Source organism: Acipenser ruthenus, chromosome 6 (genome assembly GCF_902713425.1).
Source record: "Acipenser ruthenus chromosome 6, fAciRut3.2 maternal haplotype, whole genome shotgun sequence".
Taxonomy (NCBI): domain Eukaryota; kingdom Metazoa; phylum Chordata; class Actinopteri; order Acipenseriformes; family Acipenseridae; genus Acipenser; species Acipenser ruthenus.
The window spans coordinates 8,136,461-8,156,756 of record NC_081194.1 but is presented as its reverse complement, the minus strand read 5'-3'; the positions used below and the strand labels follow the sequence as shown (position 1 = coordinate 8,156,756).

At 41.4% G+C, this 20,296-nt stretch overlaps 1 protein-coding gene across 3 annotated transcripts in view; it reads left to right on the top strand.

Annotated features, from left to right (window-relative positions):
- Positions 1-14,731, top strand: part of LOC117410661 (tight junction-associated protein 1-like) — a 76,090-nt gene extending 61,359 nt beyond the window's left edge. For 2 of the 3 annotated variants that reach the window (XM_034017380.3, XM_034017378.3), the window contains 3 exons: positions 2,164-2,271; positions 3,112-3,195; positions 7,974-14,731. In XM_034017380.3, the coding sequence (XP_033873271.3) occupies positions 2,164-2,271; positions 3,112-3,195; positions 7,974-9,428 (1,647 nt within the window). In that variant the 3' untranslated portion in view covers positions 9,429-14,731. The remainder of the gene's footprint in view (positions 1-2,163; positions 2,272-3,111; positions 3,196-7,973) is intronic. The other variant, XM_059024892.1, reaches the window with a different exon arrangement.
- Positions 14,732-20,296: the final 5,565 nt, after the last annotated feature.

Sequence of the window (20,296 nt, the reverse complement as noted above, 5' to 3'; positions counted from 1 at the left end):
TTTACTGATTCAAGCCTGTAACCTGATGTGGGATTTGAACATGGAGTTCAGTTACATATTTGCATACTTTGGTTTACTGCTACTACTGCAGCAGCTAAACATTGAGCTATGTAGAGTTTAGTTTGTCCAGATTCTGCTGCTTCAGGAATTTGATGCCACCGATGTGTAATCAGTGAAGCTTGGTTTACTTATGTTAGTGTACAGTGTCAAAGCCTTAATTTAAACCAAACTGGCCTGGCCACTGGCTCCAGGCGCCTAGCTCGCTAGACTTTACAGTGCCTTTTCTATGTTGCATGGAAATGCTAATCTTCCCATATGTAAAGTTCTGCCTCAGGAACTGGATGTGTTATTCAAGGCTTGATTTTAATATTTCATAGCATCATGTTCTCACCATTAGTCTCTGTCTCTCTCTCTCTCTCTCCTTCTCCATGCTGCCATTGCTCTGGGTGTCTCATCAGGCTGCTATAAGCCAAAGCTGGGTCTATGCAGTTGTGTTTCATTTTTCTTTTCTATATTCTTACTATAAATTCACTATTTCATTGCTAGAAATGCCATGCTTGTTCTACATTAGGCGTGGGTAGATTTAATTTATTTTTCTAAAGATGAGTGTAATTTAAAGGATGTCCTGAAATTGGCTAATTTCAAGAAATGCTTCACAACCCCTCCCACATAGCCCCAACACCAATCTCTAATCGATAATAGTGGCTATCCTGTTTGAACCAGTGCATTTTTAGAATTGCAAGTAGATATGCATGTATTATCCCAGGGACATTCAAAATGTAACCTGAGAGCTGAATCAACTTGCTTTATCAGACCATTTACTGTCATGCCATGCCATAGTGGGATAGCTGTGGGTGCTTTATAGAAGTGCAATCTAGCTTTCATTGCCAGGGTTAATTTTGATCTCTCCAGCTAGACACTAACTGTCTGCTTGGATTTCCTGTAAATTGAACTGTGTTAAGAGAGAACCTCCAGTAATGTACACTAAAAGACCACAGCAATAAATACTTCAGTGTAATCAGGTTAATGTTGCTTCATCCAGTCCAGTCAGCATGCTTAACTTCACATTTTAAAATGGATGTCATCTGAAATCCATTTTAATCAACTTTCATCAGATTAAACTACAGTGATCGATTCCCATTTATAGATGTCATTGTTTGCATGGTACTCTGTACTGTTTAGAATTTGCCTGATTCAATCTAAAATACAATATATACAGTTTTTCACTGCGTAGTCTGGGGATCAAGGGGGGAATTGTTTCTCATTCATATAAGCAACAATTTAGAAAATAGGATAGGCTTCTTAAGTGGCCCCAACTTCAAGCTGTTCATAAAGTACTAAAATGTAAGTGCCTTGTACTTGACATTCTATAGCCTTTTGTGGCCGGTGTAATTACACAATCCAGATAGGATTGAAGTACTGTAGTATCATTTCCTAGGAAACTAATTACAATCCTGCAGCGGGCACTTAGTAAGATTTGGCTTGCATTGGCCATGGCAGCGTAGCTCTCATTTTCTTTTTATTCCTGACAGACCATGTGATTCCTCCTTCCCCCTCTGTAAGGAGTGCATTCATTTCAGAAACCTGCACTGCAAATTAATATTAACGTATAAAGTTGACTCTGAGAAGATAAGATCGGTTCTTTTTAATTGACTAATTTGGTCTCAGTTAAATCAGAATAAGATAACTTGCTACAGTCGGAGAAATGAGTTGGCTTGGAGGATTCCAGTTTTGGAGCTATTTTTAATAGCGGTGGTAATAAATGTAATTCTTTAATTTAAGATAAAGTGCTAGTGGTCTACATCATCCTAATCAATCGCCTAATAACACTGGGAAGCCAGATTTCCATAGCAGTCGTGATGTAATTTAGCAGCCTCGCCTTTTTCTTTTCTTCCTCGCTTGCTCTCCCACGATGGTCATTGCAACCCATTAACCCACCTCATGCTGTTTCACTTTTTGTTTGCTCTGTCAGCTTTATTAATAATACATTTTCTCAATGTAAAGATGAAAGATTCTGTGCTGTACTTTGTGTATCAGCTTGTACTTTATTTTCTGAATCGCTTTAACATTGTACTTAATCTGGTTTGATCAGCCTGCCTGACGTATACTGCCTATCTGCTGTATAATATTTTAGTTGACACCTTTCTCCTTTTATTTCAAAAGCTCAGAATGGTGGAGAACGATAAGAAAACCATGGACCACGAGATTGTGGAGCTCACAAATAAGCTGCTGGATGCTAAGAATACTATCGATAAACTGGAAGAACTAAATGTATGTGTGGTTTTTTCACGGTTCACTAAACCCCCGAATTTATAGTTCCTTAAAAGTTCCAAAAGACTGCTAACACAGTGATGTCCTTGTCAAACTCCTGAAATTTTTTGGTACAGTCATTTCACAAGCCAGAAATACAAAGCAAGCCTGATCTAGTATATTTTATTATATTTCCCAAACGTCTAGGATATCTGCTTTTAAAATATATCTTGCTGTTAAAAAATAATTAAAAATTAAATAATTGTAGGAGTAAAGTTATATGTATGTGAAGCATGCTAGTGTTACTTGAAAGTTAAGCTGTGAATAGTGAAGTTCAAAAAGGGTTAAAGTCCATTACAAAAAAAATAAATATTCAGTTAGTTCAACAGTGTCATTGACATGGCTGCCAATTGCCTAATATGGCACTCCTGGTTATGTGTAAATGTTTCACAACTTAAAACTGATCAAGTATGTATTGGTAGAACTTAAGTTTTGTATAACATTAGGACTTCACCACTTCAAGTTTTACACCCTAGCAAGGGCATCATTTTTAGAATAAAAATGTAGCCAACATACCAACAAATATAAGTTTTTAACAAGTGGATAACCTTGTCACGAGAGCAAGGTTATCCACTTTCTTTGAAGTTGTGTCTAGCTGTCTCCATAGCGATGTGTTTGTACTGTTGAACAATGGCGATCTCAATGGAGCCAGCCTCTGTTTGTCTATTTAATTAAAGGTACAGTATACTACCAAGGGTAATTTAGCCAAAGCTCTGACTTTTATGTTAGTTTTGAAGTTGCTCTGATGGAGCGTCCTGCTTTTCAAACAAGAACAGCAATATATTTCTTGCACTGTTTCAGGACCGCTATCGGCAGGACTGTAACTTGGCCGTGCAGCTGTTGAAGTGCAATAAATCTCATTTTAGGAACCACAAGTTTGCTGATGTAAGTATAACTCTCACCATGAAGAGGGCAGTGCGCTAATCAAAAACCAGCTTTTCACCCTCGTTGTCTGGGGGGTGGGGCTGGAGATTGCCACTAAGAGGTGTGATCCGTTCTTGATGTCTACTTGCACACACAAGGAAGGAGTACGGTGTGTGTGGGGGTCATGTCTACAGGACACTGTGTAGCAGGACATGGAGGCGTTGACCTCGTTTCTACACTAAGGAAAGTGGGGTGATCTTTGGCTGTGGTACAGCTACACTGTGTTGTTCCAAAGTAACAGATTACGAGAAGCTAAATAACAGCTGTTTTGTTTCTTCACAGTATGCCATACATGTGGATTTAAGCCAAATGTTTGGAAACTGGCTCTTCAGGGTAAAAAAAACTAATTGGCGTGTAAAAATACTGACAAATTCAAGATGGTCTCATGAATGACCACTCACTTAACAGACAGAAGTTTGCTTGGTCTTATCACAGCTGTCTAGCCACAAACTCTCTCTTGGGTCTTCATCACAGCTACTGACTTGTAGTAGCCTGTAGTAATAAAATGTACTAGAAAAACAACAAACCAAATTGCATTGATTTGAAACGTCTCTGGCTATTCCTGGTATGGTGTTAATTTCAGGCAGCTCTGTTCAGCGTTACAATATGCACGACTAGTTCACTCCCAGCAGTATTTCAGTTCAATATCTTGTGTGCAAGCTTTTTGAAAAGTTGTCATGATGATTGTAATGTAAATATAAACATGTGTGTGTGTGAGAGAGAGAGTGCATGAAAAAAGATGAAGCTATTTTAATGTATTGATGTCATTCCTAACAGCTTGTTTTCTACAATGTATTTATAAATCTAAAGAATCTAAACATCACTGTCAGTTCTCAGAAGTATATTCTTGCCATCCCAGTAAATATGTCCCTCTTGACTACTTGTCTAGTTTGCATTGCATAATTCCACTGCTTTGAATAATCGCTGCATCAGCACTCAACAGTGTATTTATGCCAACTAAGGCTTTATCCTTTTTCATACCCTTAATAAAACCTTTTCACTGCCCCCTAAAGTCAGCCTTTGATTTCAAATACGTTTTTGTAACTTTGTAACTTCTTAAATGGCACAGCACAATAGAGCAGCCGTCTCCCTTTGCAGGTATGCAATACCATTGGCAGACTAAAATGTCCTTTCTATCTAATTTACCTATCCCAAAGTCGCAGTTAATCTCACAGAGTAGGGCACAACATTATTACGAACCCAGTCCAATAAGCAGACCCATAAGTAGCCAGTTGCCTAAAGGAGACTTGGCACAGAGGCAAAGACAGAAATAGCGAAGCAGTGACCCATACATGATTTCTTGGGGATCAGTGCAAAGGGCAATCTGTCTGGTTGATGCTTGATGTATTGGTTGTCAATGAATTTCAAGGGATACTAGTTTTATTGACTAGGAAGGTATAACAGACACCAAGGGGGAATTTGTTGAAGGACCTTATCTATCCAATATGAACCCTCCTTAAAGTCTTTCCTCATATCGTGTTCAAAACAGCAGATTTTTTTTTTCCCCCAAGATGATCTGAAAGGGTGGCTGACTGGTGGCCATTTTGGGCTCTGTTTGGCAGGCGGGTTCCTAGTTTTGTGTCCATGTGTATCAACATAGTAGACAGGTGCTCCTCTATAGCGTTTAACTTTTTTTTTTTAGAGACATTTCAAAGTGAAGAAAAATATTAAAAAGTGAAGCACTAAAATAAGGGAACAGCTATTTTAAAACATGGCAGGGCATTTCTAGCACTGTGCAGTATTTCTATCCTAATTAAAAGACACTGGATTTGCCTTTCTGGAAAGTGCAGCTTGGCTACAATTTCCCCATGTGGTCGTAACCTAGGGTGTTTTGATTTTCCTGACCTAGAGTAAGGCTTAATAAAAAAAAAATAAAGAACATAACTGTGAGTAGTGGTTAATTGAATCTGTTGAGATATTTATTAGGGTTACGTGTTGTGATTTTAAGATCAAACTTTCTCTACAGAGTAGTGACAGAGCACCAAGGTATAGAAATCTCCTCTCCGGCAGGCAGTGCAGTGTGCTGATTCGCTAATGATGACCGCATGATTTATGAAACTGTTTTGCTGCTATTCTGATGTAAAACGTCTCATCCGTCTTGTGAGTTGGCTGACTGCCGCCAACCTCGAATTCCTTGGAGACGAGCTGCCAGGCTCACAGTGATATACCCTGGTTAAATAGCTAAATAAATAACAATCAGGATAATTCCCTTTTATGGAAGGTTACAAGTTGCAAGGCAAGCATTACAAACTTGGTCAAGCCTAGTGTGCTACCTTTTAAGATTAAATAAGCGTGATACACTGGTTTAAAAAACCAAAACAAAACATGATTTCCTGTTCTGCTTGGACTTATTTCTGTTCTTGCTACTTCTGCTCGTGTTTTAATAAATTAAGTTTTAAAAACAAACTTGCAGGCTGTTTTCTTTGGGTAAAAGCTAACTACTGGAAGGAACCATTTCTGGAAAGTAGCTTACATTGCTTGGATGTTTCCTGCAATTGTTGTAAATCTGACCAAAGGTACGTCACAGAAAAGGGGCTTTGCCATAAATGACCTTACAAATTAAAAGCATTGTAGGGCCATAGCAGTAAGTATTTCTGAGAAGCAAAGACACTTGCCTTTTGCACAAAACAAATACATGTGCATGCCTGATGATGCCAGACACCTCATTAAATGACTTCAATAAAAAAAAAAGAATGTGGAGTGCTGAAGATTTAAGCAAGCCTCTCATCTCCCTGTATGGATTTCTGTATTCTGACCCGCTAATCGGACTAACTGAGACAGGACGCAAGCATGTTGCGGTGTATGTTACACCACACGTACTGCAAGTCAGGGAAATGGAAAGATCTGCAGTGACCACATACCCTTGCTGTTAAAGTAGTGGTTGTGTGGCTATTGTGGAAGCACTTGATTGATTATTGTCCTGCCAGTGAGGGGAAGCGAAGGGTGTAGTATTACTGCTTAACAGGATCGTTAGAGCTTCATACACAGGGCTGTAAAATCACTAACTCACTTAGCCCATTTTCCAGCGATCGATTGCAGCCCTGCTCCATTCATTTCTGTGAATGTCAGTGCGCAAAATAAAGGCTACAAATTACAGACGTCGACATCCTTTTTTGTTTGGTATTCTTTAATCTGATTTTATAGATACAGATGCATTTCTGTGTGCTGAGGGTGTCATTCTAACCTTTTAATGGAGTGCATGTAATACAATCTTGAATAAAATCAGCATCAAAAGGGGCCCTTCTCTTTCAGATAGAATGCCACCCTTTCAGATATTAGATAAATGTACTGACCCAGGGTACTGGAAAACTGAAAATGTTAGCTGCTGAATGTCTGACAGCTATAAATGTCAAACTAGTTTTTTTGTATATATATATTTTTTCCAACATAGCTGTTTTTGAAACTGGTGAATAAGTAAGCATCGTGATACAGCAATACAGTGCTACCCAGATATAACGTGACCTGTTATAGTGTGGAATTGGTTATAACATGGTAAGGTTGTGGCTGCTGTTTCCCCCATAATGCAATTTGGCTCGCAAATGTTGGATGAACGTTCCAGATATACAGTACGAAGCATGGCAGACAGCAAAAAATGAAAATCTTTCTCTGTTAAAATGAAACTTGATGTGGTGGACAGTAAGAAAAGGTGAAACTCAAGCAGCAGCAGTTTTAAAAGATATAAATGTTGCAGAATCTACATTGCATGGATGGCTAAAAGACGAAGAAAAACAAAGGTTTTCTTGATAAGATTGACCCCAAAGAGGGCTGCTGTAGGAAAAAAATGCTTCATTAAAGAGTGAGGCAAGCTGCTGTGTGAGTGTGCAGCAGTGAGAGTGTAAGACTATTTGTTGTTTTTGGTGTGGCCCAGGCTAATGGGCCGGGAATAATTGTCCCAATAAACCGTGGATTCGAGTGCCTGCAAATTGTGTGTGTGTGTCTCCTTCCTTCATTTTCCGCTACAATGTTAATTTGGCTTGTGGGCATTGTTTATCATTTCGGGAACAAAAATGCCAATATTCGTCATAAGGCGAAACACAAATAACGCGTTTTCCTAATTATGGACCCCGTCAACCGCATTATAACGGTGAGCACTGTACTTTAAACTTGCATATTTAATGCAATCAGAAACAGTGTAGTCCGGAACATACAGGACTCTGAGATATGATTTACTTTTTCTTGAATAGATTTTAGGGCAGTTCTAGCATCTCACATATTTGACTGGAGGTCTTGGGTACAGGCCAATCTTAATGTATCGTCATCTAAAGTTATGCTTCTGATGAGTATGTGAGAAGTTCTATTCTCCAAGTGGTCCTCATAATAGTGTTAATAACAAGGTGTTCTTTTTCAGCCAGTTCAACCAACACTATTAGATCTGAAGTAATATGCTGGCAGAACCCTACAATTCCCATAGAAGGACTAGTTCACAGAAGTTGGCATGATTTAAAATTTAACGTAGAGTTTGGACCTTGTGCCTAGTTTACACCTGGTTGAGACTGGGGCAATTGGAGGTCACAAGCTGTGCTGCTGAGATAGGGTCTTATTCCAGCTCACAGTTTGGTAGGTAGTCTATACGGTTTCCCTTGCAGATTTAGGAGCTCCTAACAGATTTTGAAAGGCATATAGATTCAATGTTAACATGTTACTAGTTAATGACTAAAAGCTTCTGTTTTTCTTACAATGCTTAAACCTGCCTGCAATTATTATTTTTTTGTTTTGTTTTGTTTTTTTTTTCTCCCCAGCTTCCTTATGAGTTACAAGACATGGTAAACAAGCACATGAAGACCAGTCCCCCCGATTCAGGGCAAGTCCAGCCAGAGTCGTCCCCAAGCCTGGCTTCTACTGATGTGGTGCCCACATCGGTGATCGCCCGGGTGCTAGAGAAGCCAGAGCCTCTGGTGCTGAACTCTGCCCAGTCGAGCAGTAGCGCAGGGCGTCCCGTGGCGGAGGACGTCTTTGTGCACGTGGACATGACTGGGCCACAGGCCCAGAGGAACGGGCAGGGTCGAGAGAACGGTGGGCAGGGCTTGGCGAGAGGAGTGCACCAGCACCAGCTGCAACAGAACGGGACATGCGGTCAACAGGGCAGTGTAGAGACCCCGGCAGGAGAGGAAGGAGGGAACGGAGCAGCGTTGTCATCCTTTGAGAAGCTGAACCCGTACCCCACCCCACAGCACCCCCACCCTCTCTACCCAGGTCGTAAGGTCATTGAGTTCTCCACCGATGACAAGGTGAAGATCCCAAAGAACAGCCCGCTACCAAACTGTACCTATGCCACCCGGCAGGCCATCTCCCTCAGCCTGGTGCAGGGAGAGGATGACGGGGAGCGGCAGAGGACAGTGCCCAGCAGTCCTGCGGTGTCCGAGGGGGGCTGGCGGTCAGCAGCCTCCTCCTCCTCTGGTAGAGGTGGCGGTCGTGGCAGTCGCTGCCCTCAACAGCAAAACATGGCTGACCTCCGCTCCACCCAGTCTAGCCCCTTCAGTAGCCCACCACCGGCCCCCAGCGCCCTTGCCAGCTCGGCCAGCTCAGAGGAGGACCTTCTGTCCAACTGGCAACGCATGTTCGTGGAGAAGATGGCTCCCACTTCCGAGGGCACTCTGGTCAACCGCACCTCCTTCAGCAGCGAGACAGCCCACGAGCTGCAGAGGAGCTTCCAGGGTAAGACGGTGCCTGGAGGTGGGAGGGGGAGGGGGGAGCAGCGGGGCGCCTACTCTGACGGGGAAGAGTCGTCGGCACGCAGCTGGACTGTCAGTCGTGAATCCAGTCTGGACACAGATAACAGCAGTGCTGCAGAGTCCAGAGTCAAAAAGGGCCACTACACCACTGACTGCTCCCAGGAGGAGAGCAAGAAGCTCTTGATGGCTGTAGACACTCAGGACGATGGTGGCAGCATTGACACCACCATTGCTACCACCCCCATAACCAAGACGAGCCCTGCCTTGAAGAGAAAGGAGTATGTAGACTTGGGATCAGCTGGGAGCTCCACAGAGGAGCGGGATATCTTGCCGCAGGAGTTCACCATGATCGCTCCAAGGGCTTTCCCCAGCTTGGAGGAGTTTGGAGAGAAGCCACCTCTACACCATACCACCACAGTCTCCTCCAGGCCCCAGAAGAGCCCCAAACGAATGGGGGTCCATCATCTGCACCGCAAGGATAGCCTCAACCGGGCACAGGAGCATGGAAACCTTCTGGATTAAACGGGTTAAGGAGTAAGAGGAGGCGATGATTGATCAGCAGATACTCTCTTGGCACCCCTTAGTTTATGAATGAGAGAATCAGTCAGACCAGTTGTGGTGGATGGAGAGAGGCTGTTAGCAGAAGCATGTTGTCTATGTATTGCCTGCCTGGAAGAGCCACATGTGGATTGAAAAATGTGGCACTTGTAGAGAGGCTTTTCCCCATTGATAAGTTCAATGCTTTGAGAGCATGTCTAGAGAGCACAGGTAACTATTTTAAAAAGGTGGCATTTAGCTTTGTGGTGTGGTCTTGAAAACAAAGTTGTCCAGTGGTTCATTGCTGATCTCCTGTAAGTATCTATCTATCTATCTATCTATCTATCTGCTTTTGTACATACCTCAATACTGTATAGGTTAGTTATCAAACTTCTTTAAACAAACTTGAGGTGCTTTGAAACTCCACCCCATTAGAGGCATGACTCGCATCCTTCCACAATGCACTGTGCATTCAGCATTGTGCCCTATTGGGGACCGTTGGATTATTATTGTGATCCGGGGAATCCCATTGTGCAAAAATTTAATTGCCCAAGTGCTTATGCATAGTATTTAACAGCAACCAAGGCAGATGCTTTCTCTTTCTTGGTTAACAGTTGCCCACGGTGCACTTGAGGGAGTAACAGGGGGGCTGCAGACGTCCAAGATGCTCCGAGGCTGCCCGCCTGGTGTTAACAGTAGCGTCTGTCTGGAGTTGCTGTTGCAGGATCTTGTTGCCGTTTACAGTATAATTTCAGCTGACCCTTTTGTTCACTTGCAGTGCCTATCCGCTTGTTACGGTGTTTGATAAGACCGAAAAGATGTCAGGGTTCCTTTAGGGATCCCGTTTTAATATTAACTTTAGCTGTGTGTGTGTGTGTGTGTGTGTGTTTCTTTTAAAACTTCTGGAATACAGTATATTGCCACTGAAGTATAATAACAAGCAAAAGAGGCATTATAAAGGCTTCCTCTCAATCTGCTAAAGTTCACCAGAGCACTTTCAGTTTTTAGTGATTGCAGGTTTGAACTTGTGTGTTAATTTGCGTTTTGTCTTGTGTGAAAATACTGCAAACAAAGCTGTAAAGACTGAAAATGGACATTTTGTACATGTGACTCTTTGTCTTCATCACAGTAGTGTTTTGTAGGTGTACAGGAAAAAAAACTTAAGTATTTTTATATTTCACTTTTTTCCAGGTGCTGATCCCGATGTTCAGTATCTGCATTGTGTATAATCTAATCTGCATTGGCAAAAGCTTTGTACACTGCTAAATAAATACCTGAAAGCAGCAAACATATTGCTGTAGCTTGATTTACAAAGGGGTGGACACATGCAAGCCTATTGATTTCCTATGGGCTTGCTTACGCATGTCTCTGAAAATTAAATCACGTTTTTTTGTTTTGTTTTTAATTGTAACAGAAGTAACTAAGTAGTGTTTTACCTATGTGAGATAGAAGTAAATATAGACTGATGCAGGTATCTGCGTGCCAGCTATTGTGGGATCACAGTTGTTCTGGTAAACTTTGCCCTCTGTAGAACAGGGTCTTCATCTACCCCTGTATGTGTAATACTTCTTGTTCATTCATTTGAATGATCAACAGTGTAAAGCTGTATAGTTTTTAAAATAAAAATATACTAAAACTCATACAGCAGTATACTTTGATCAGACTGATCCATAAACAGTACATGACCCTTTAATAGAGGAACTGCCAAAATTTTTGTTTTTGTGTGTTTTTATGGTCAAGGCTTTTGGAGAGAGTTGATCATCCTTTTAAACCCAAACATTGGATTTAAAACATTGAAGTTTTTTTCTTCCGATGCTTATTGCAAGTTTAACTCTGGGCTGGTATCAGACCCATTATTTGTTCTAGTCTTGGACTACCTTATCTAAGGTAACATTTGGTAGTCCCAAGATTGCTAATCTGGGTCTGTGGAACCAGCCAAGAGACTCAGGTTCAACCCCCGTTGTCAGCCTGGTCCGTTTACTAGAACTGGTAATTCACACGATCACACAGCGGGTCTTTGACATGCATGTCATTTTCTTTCAGTATTCAGTCACAATTATTCTGAAAACATGCGGTGCAATTAGAAAGCAATGATGTAATTGCTCCTAAGAAAACCCATTTTGAGCAGCCCAGCAGTGCTGCCGCTGGCTGTGATTTTGTGTTTGTGGGAGGAGAGGTCAAATAAACTGCCTCCCCAAATTGGGAAATGCGCTGCTTATAACTGGGCTGTACATGTAACGGATGTTGAAGTGGTTTACAGTAGCAAGTCGGGCTGCTATGTCTTCATCTGCAGTGTTACTGGAACTGGTACCCATACCAAAAGACTGTTTCCTGTTGAGTGAAGGAACGTCCTGTGGTATAATAGGCGAGTCGAATATAAAGTGTCTACCAGATACATGCAAAAAAAATACCTGTCTACAAGCCCAGAGCCAACAATTCATTTACAACAACTGTTGGCTCACGGGGGAGTTAGTTCAGTTTTGTACCAAGATTTCCTGCAGGTGCGCTCAGTGTCTTTGCAGAAGTGCACATTTTTTTAAATTTCTGAATTCTGATGTCATCTCTGTTTATCTGATCAGGAATGTAATCTTAATCCTGTAGCATTGATCTTACGTTTGTTTGATTGTTCCAGTTGTTGTTCCTTTTTTTTTATTATTATTTAGCGTTAAGATTTATTCCTGATGTTTACTGTGCGTTGATTTGCGTTAACTCCATTGAGATGTCCAGAACAGTCTTTTGACTTAGAGTAAATGTTCTCCAGATAGTGAATTTATTACTTTGTGTTTTACTTTAATAAGCTGATGTCTGTGTATGACTGCAGTAAAATCATGACAACCCCACCAAAAAATATTCGTTTTTAATATAAATGAGATGTTAGTGTTGTGCTTAAAATAATGGAGCAACTTTTTTGGGGTAAATGGTTAGGTTTAATATCACCACTGTACAGTGGTATCAGTTTCCCATTTCTGTTAGTACAACAAACCATTAAATGTGTATGAATGGGAAGCATTCCTGTAATTAAGGATGATCAATTGTCTTCTCTGCAACAAGTTGATTTTTCTTATCCAATGATATTCTTTGCACCATTTTAAGCAGTCTTGACTCAGTCTTAAGATCAGTATGGTTGTCTTTTTATAAAGTTTTCGTTCTTTGGAGCAAGCGTTAATAATGCAGTATTTCAGATTTGTTGTCTGTTTGAGAATTAATAAGGTGCTAGAAGTTGTAGATCCTGGAATTAAATGATTTTTGAAAATGAGGAAGCACATGCTTAAGAGTTGATCATTGTTGTTGGTCTATTACGCAGAGCATGCTGGGATAATGAAGTAAAATTTCCATGGTTTCATTCAAATGATTGGATTACAGCAACTGTCATACCGTGATGTTTAAAACATCCAGTAAAGGCGCTCCGCATGGAGTGCAGGATGCGACCTATAGCCTGGAGATCACAGGTTCGAATCCAGGATATGTCATTGCCAACCGTGACCGGGGGTTCCTAGTGGGCGGCGCACAATTGGCCGAGCGCAGCCCGGGTAGGGATGGCTTAGGTCGGCCGGTTCAATCCACGGTTCACTGTGCACCCTGTTACTGATGAGGCGCCTGCAGGTCTGCAGTGGAGCTATTCACATCTGTGTTGTCCTTTGGGACTATAGGTCTGGTGCCTTCACTGTGGATCCGCAGTGTGAAAAATGACGACAGGAACACGTTTCGGAGGACACGCGTCTCAGCCTCCGTTCCCCGAGTCGCCGGGGGATAAAAAAAAATAATTGGGCATTCCAAATTGGGGAGAAAACCAGGGTAAAATAAAAAATGAGAAAAAAAGCCCCACCTCCATACTTACTGTCATGTGTATAAAGTCTGCTCACATAACATGAAGAGAGTCTGTTGTCCATTTAACATATCAGTGACCGAAAGATGGAAACGCAGGCAGCAAGTAACAATGACAGCAATGCTTCCTTTTTTTTATAGGGTGTGAGTCATAATGTACTGTTTGAATGACATTACATTCTGCATAGGTCTTCACCATCTGCTGTTACAACGCTCCTCGTCTTTAATTATTCAATACAATTGGCTTCAGCTTGACAACACAAATGTTAGGTGAAGAATAAGAGTTGGGGCAGTCTGTGAATTTCCATTTCATTATACAAAAAGATAATGTAGTCAGCAATTAATAAACATAGAACTGTCTTCCCAAAATAAATAATGCATCCCCTTTATTACTTCCTAAAATATGCTGCTTATACTCTCTTAAAGCCAAAAATAAAGACATTTGTCAGTGTTAACATGGGTTTGAATATTTCATTGTGCTCTGTGAGGTTCCGAAGACGCACTTAGCTTTCACTGGAAAATGTGGTGCTTGTCTTTCTCATGCATGTCAGCTATCAACAAGTTATGAGGCAGATTTGAGATGCTTTCCCCACCAGACTCTCTTAATAAATGAAAATCTGTGGAACAACACCGAACATCTCCTTTCAATTTCATGTAGACTTATTATTTTACAGGAACTTGTTTTCGGGTTATAGCCATACCACCTCCCCAAGCCATTAGCATTGCACTTTACATAGTTTTTATATACAAGTGTATTATAATGTAACCAATGATGCACATGGGTTTGTTTTGTGTGTGTGTGTTTTTTTAAATGTCTTTAATAGAGAGATTGAAGAGGCCACACTAAATTAATATTCTCTATGAACTCTGAAATCATACTTTAGGACAGTAACACAGATTTACAGTTTTTGATTTGAACCCCCCCCCCACCCCCCAGAAAATAAGATCAAATACAATCGTCATTAATCCAGTGAATCCCGATACTCCTGTCACCTGACTCCAAAGTGAGTGATTTATAACCCAGATGTCTTCTCTTCTCTCTAATGCTTCATTTTCATTAAGATGCATTGGTTAAAGTAGAAACTAACAACATAGTGAGTGTAATTGTAGTTGTACACTAAGTATGTCCTTTAACGGACTTGAGTCTTTAATTTCCCTTCACGGTAAGGGGGATACACTGATCTGTGTTTCCTAGAGGTATATTGCATCATGATCCTTTTATGGTCCTAAGGAATAGAACCGTTTTTGTTGATTTATTAGGATTGTTTTTGTCCCATATTTGTTCATTCCATTCCATTTCTCTTTTTCTTTTCCTGAAGACAGAAAGCTTCCATGGTTTTGTAGTTGCACCCTTCATCCTTATAAAAAAAGAACACAATACTGTTAAACCTGTACTAATTTTATTTTCTGAATTTTTAAACTGAGGTTGTATATTTTAAAACAAATAAACTATTTTAAATGTACTGTGGTCTCCTCTCTTTGTCAGTCATATACTCCTAAAAATGCCTTTTCTGAATTTCTTGCAAACCACTGTAATTCACACAAGATGGGTCTCAATATTGAGTAACACTTGGTAGAAACATTTGTCATTTAATTTAAGCTTCTTTTAGTATTTCTCAATTGATAGTTGGCAATATTTATGGTTGTTTTTTAGTTGATGCCTGTATACAGCTATTTTCTTTAGTATTGTATTTTAAACTTTGTATGGCAGCCTTTAACTTATTGTTTCCATCCTGTGTGAATTCCACTGATTTGCACCCAAGTTTCACATTTTTTAGCAAAGTGGGAGCGTGCAGAAGTGAGTCGGTTATCTCCACCCCCCCCCCCACACACACACAATGAGTCAGCCCAACTCCAATCACAAGGCTGCACTGCTTCCCTGGTGGAGACATTTTAATTGCTGTGTTTTAAAACCCAGTGGGTGCTTGTAGCCTTTCTGTTTGTTCCTTATTTGCATGTGCATGTGACTTGATGCAGGAGCATACAGTAATCTACTATGATCGTTGTGGAACACCCCATGGTACCTGAAACGTTAACTTCACATTTCCAGCAGCCCAGTGAGCTCAGGGGGGCTGGAGCAGAGCCTTGGTTCACAGTTTTCTGTGGTGCTTCCTGACAGAGGATAAATCATTTACAGCCAAGCTGTTAGTCACACAAAGCTGCACACCTAAAATGTTGAAGGTCTGATAGAAACCAAATACTTTGTTGATGCTGTCACTGCACCGGTCCCCTGTGTATCATTCAGATGCAACCTTCTCAGATGCAAGCTGCTGCGGTGTTTTAGTAAACCAAAAACCCTACCATGTAAGGATTTTATAAATGAAAAGGCACACATGAATGCAGACTGATGACTCTTGGCCCTGAATTTGATCTTCATCTTCAGGATGTTGTCTGCATTGATCGGGTCAGTCGGAAGTGGGAGCGTGTAGAAGCGAGTCACTTATCTTCCCAGATCTGTGCTGGCATTGATCTCCTTGTTAGAGAGGCATCAGAGCCACGCTGTGGCTGTAAACTTCTTAAAGGGAAACCAGACTCGCTAGGGCAGTCACTAGACTAGTGCACCCCCTGGTGAAAAGTCTGGTGTGAGCATCATTAGAAAATTCCAGAAAACATGTTCATTCAACTTCAGGGATGAAAATAAGACTATTGCAGATTAGCCCCAGTATATAGCTAACAAGCTCAGGTGTGTCTTATCAAAGTAAAACCAGGAATGGATCAAACTGCTATGCAATGGGAGTTCTCTTTCCATCCCTGTACTTGGAATATTGTCAGAACAATCATGGTAATCAAGAAGAATGAATGCAACTTTGTAGTTGGTTAAAATGCTCTCTGAAGCACACACACCCATGTAAAATGTATATAACAGGAAGTGGAATTGAGGAGGCAGAAACAGTAAGTTTGTTACATAAAACAGTCAACACAGGCAGAGTTATTTTGTGAATACATGTTACTGATAATGCCTTCCTGGGTGGCTGCCCCTATCAAACTTGCTGAGGGCTTGGTCTGGGTGTAATGCACAAGCATATTTTATTTTTTTATTTATTTTTTATAAATGTAGTCGTTGCCAATTATTTTCTCCCAATTTATTATTATTATTATTATTATTATTATTATTATTATTATTTATTTCTTAGCAGACGCCCTTATCCAGGGCGACTTACAGTCGTAAACAAATACATTTCAAGAATCACAGTACAAGTAATAATACAATAAAGAGCAAGATAAATACAATGACTTTGGTTCTAGCAAGTACAAGTATGACAAAATACCATTCAATAATGGAGCAGATAACAGTGTCAGTGATAGTTACATCAGTATATAATTAAATACAAAATACTACAGATTAAATAACACTTGACAGATTACAGTACTCTAAAGTACAGGATTCAATGCAGTAAAATAGGGGGCAGAAAAGAGCAAGTAAAGCGCATTTAAGGAAGGGTGATAAGTGTCCCGGGGGAAAAACAGAGGAGTTCTACAGGTGCTTTCTGAAGAGGTGAGTCTTGAGGAGGCGCCGGAAGGTGGTCAGGGACTGGGCAGTCCTGACATCTGTAGGAAGGTCATTCCACCACTGCGGGGCGAGGGTGGAGAAGGAGCGGGCTCTGGAGGCAGGGGAGCGTAAAGGAGGTAGAGCCAGTCTTCTAGTGCAGGCGCAGCTGAGAGGTCGAGTGGGGGTGTAGGGAGAGATGAGGGTCTGGAGGTAGCTGGGTGCAGTCTGGTCAAGGCATCTGTAGGCTAGTACAAGAGTTTTGAACTGGATACGAGCGGTGATCGGGAGCCAGTGGAGTGAGCGTAGTAGTGGAGTTGCATGGGAGAAGCGAAGCAGAGAAAACACCAGGCAAGCAGCGGAGTTCTAGATGAGCTGGAGCGGACAGGTGGTGGACGCAGGGAGGCCAGCCAGGAGGGAGTTACAGTAGTCTAGGCGGGAGAGTACCAAGGCCTGGACCAGGAGCTGGGTGGCGTAGTTGGTGAGGAAGGGTCGGATTCTTCGGATGTTGCTCAGGAAGAATCGGCAAGTGCGTGCCAGAGTGGCGATGTGCTGGGAATAAGAGAGGCAGGGGTCCAGGGTGACTCTGAGGTTCTCAGCTGAGGAGGAGGGAGAGAGTGTGGTGGATTCCAGAGGAACAGAGATAGAGAGATCAGAGGAGGGGAGGAGGAGGAGGGAAAGAAAAGGTCGTCAGATTTAGAGAGGTTGAGTCTGAGGTGATGCAACTCGAACTCGCGACATCCAGACTATAGAGCACATCCTGCACTCCACGTGGAGCGCCTTTACTGGATGCGCCACTCGGGAGCCTCACAAGCATATTTTTAATATAGATTTTAATGTTACCCTTGTTTCATCTTTTTTTTTTTTAACCTTATAATTTTTTTTTAACCTCGGATATTGATTTCTAGGTTCAGACTAGAGCTAACCTTGAACTGCAGGCAAGAAAACATTTTTGCAATCCATCTACAACAGTATATTTAGCAGTCCAAGGTTCATATACAGTATTATCCACACATAAACACTTTCCATTAAATACATGACCATGCTGATTGAGGCCAGGAAGAAAAGCTGTGGAAAATAGTTTGTTTGCACCCCGTCGCCTAGCAACCTGGAAATGACTCAGGGACGTCCCATTAATTATGAATCGTGTTTTCTTGGGGTATTATTTTGGTTTCCAAGGAGCGGCACCTGTTGTAGAATGAGAAGGAGAGCTCAGGAGGCTGCAGGTTTCAGTTTGAAATGCATGGGAGCTGGGTGGGTACAGTGCTGTGGCGTTTTCATTTTGATGTGTGAGCATCAGACTTCAGTGTCCCCAGAATAATTTTTAGGGTTTGTGCAGCCTCGTTCCATCATGTTTAGCACAGAGCATATAGTGACCGTACTGTGGCTATCCAGTAGTTTAAATTTGCCAAACATATAGGTTTTACTGGGGAAGCTCCTGTGGTTAGCATGAAATGTCAAACTACAGCAGACATGAGACTCCCTCCTTTTAGGAACTTTGCAGTCTCACTCCAAAAAGGAAATGACCATGCGTCTGAATGGAATATCCCAAATCTCACTTATTCGGTTAACTGTTAAGTGTAGTTAATATATAATAACAGATATAAGCAATTCATATAGCAATGGTTTTTAATGCTTTTTAAAGCATGTTCACTTACATGATACAGGCATGTTAGTAAGACAGTTATGAATAGTTAATAAACATAAAGTGCCCTTTTAAAATAAATCTTTTTTCTGTTTCACAAACGGTGAGGAAGATAGATGAGTGGTCCTGTACCTATGGATCGGTTTACCATAATATGGAAGCCCCAAACAGAAGTAGCTGGAAAGGAACTAAAGTCGTTACCGTGTACTTGCTCTGAACTCTCACTGGCTGCTTTTGCACCGTTTCATAAATCTGTATTTTAAAGTCATTGAATTTTTCATTTTGGAATGCCCAATGAGAAACACACACATGTACCCATGAACAGAGAACTGGCATGGATACTGCATCATGTGAATCAACTAAATCAATTCAGATAATACACCCCCTGCCAACATGACGTGCATCGGTTGTTACCCAGAGACTCCCAGCAATGCATGATGGGATGGAGTGAGCAGCTTTTTAGAATTCATCTTTATTTGACAGGTTTTAGAGTCCCTTTCCTTTGATAACACTATGTAACACAATTTTGTGGGGAATAATAGCCATTTTCTATACTTTTGAGGCATAAGCAATTAGGAAATAACACTTACTACCCAGGAACCAAAAAAAAATTAAAAATTTGTTACACGGTGTAATCAACACCTGCTGTTTGTCTTGCCTCATTTCACCTTTATAGAAAAAGTTCACAATTATTTGTTGATCTCCTGTTGTTTTAGGGACCCCTGGTGTCCGTTTTAGGCACTGTATTTGATCGCCATTAAAAGTTTTGCACAGTTATGAACAAACCTGCTGAGATGTTTTTTTGAATATAAATGTCTACTGCATCTTCCTGAGCAAAAATAGCATTCTGCTATAGCTGTGTTTAAAAAAAAAACAAACAAACAAAAAAAAACCCTAGACATAAACAGAAAGTGTTTCATATTTAGTTTTGCAACTCATCGCACTGGCCAAAGCCCCTTACGAATCTTAGTTTCTTATAGTCTGGCCTGATTGAAATTATGATTCATTCTTTTACAATACACCGTCTGCTGCAAAGTCAGCATGGCATATATAGACTCGGTAGGGCTGTGTTTCCACTGCCACAAACCCCACCCTGAACACCATTCTCTATGAGCACTGTGCTGTTCCAATGATAGCCCTCCTCTCCCTCTGCAAGCAGGTTTATTCAGCTCTTGGGGAATGGGTAGTAAAGCAATCTCAGGGCAGGTTGAGTGAGCACAACCATAGCTGCTGGTCAGGATATATATATATATATATATATATGGACCCATCAGCGATACATGTAACTTCCATTTCTCTTGACAGGTTTCCAATTAAAAGTCTGAGCCTCACTGTCAGTGAAAACAATTACTCGTCTCAAAAGCAGAGCTCAACAAGAACACATCTAAGCATGCACCCGAGAACAGGAGCATTGGACAATGGAAACATCACTTCGCATGCTCGCGATCTTGTGGGATTAGGGTCCATTCGTCCAGGTGTACAGGCTGCAACTGGACAAAAGACTGTGGCCGTGAATGCGTTGGATCAGCATTTGGGACTTGATCGGCAACAAACTTCAGGGCCCCTTTGTAGTGTATCAGTTAGAGTGGTTCAGATTTGCTGGCAGCACAGGTTAAAGACAAAGTGCTGTCTGCGTGAAATGTTCAACAAAAAAGGGTCTTCATTCCAGATAAACGTATACTGCTGTAATCCAATGGAGTCTGCAGCAATCTGCTAACAGCTGCCTGGCTGGGCGGAGGTGAGGGGATTAGCCCTTAATGCAGCAGGGTGTATCTGCCTGGGCCTTAACAAGATCAACAAGCCAGTGTCAAAAATACAAAGTGGCTACTGACTGGCAACAGCAGCACCTGGACAGACTGTGTGTGTGCGTGCTCCTGTATTTCAATGAACATTAAC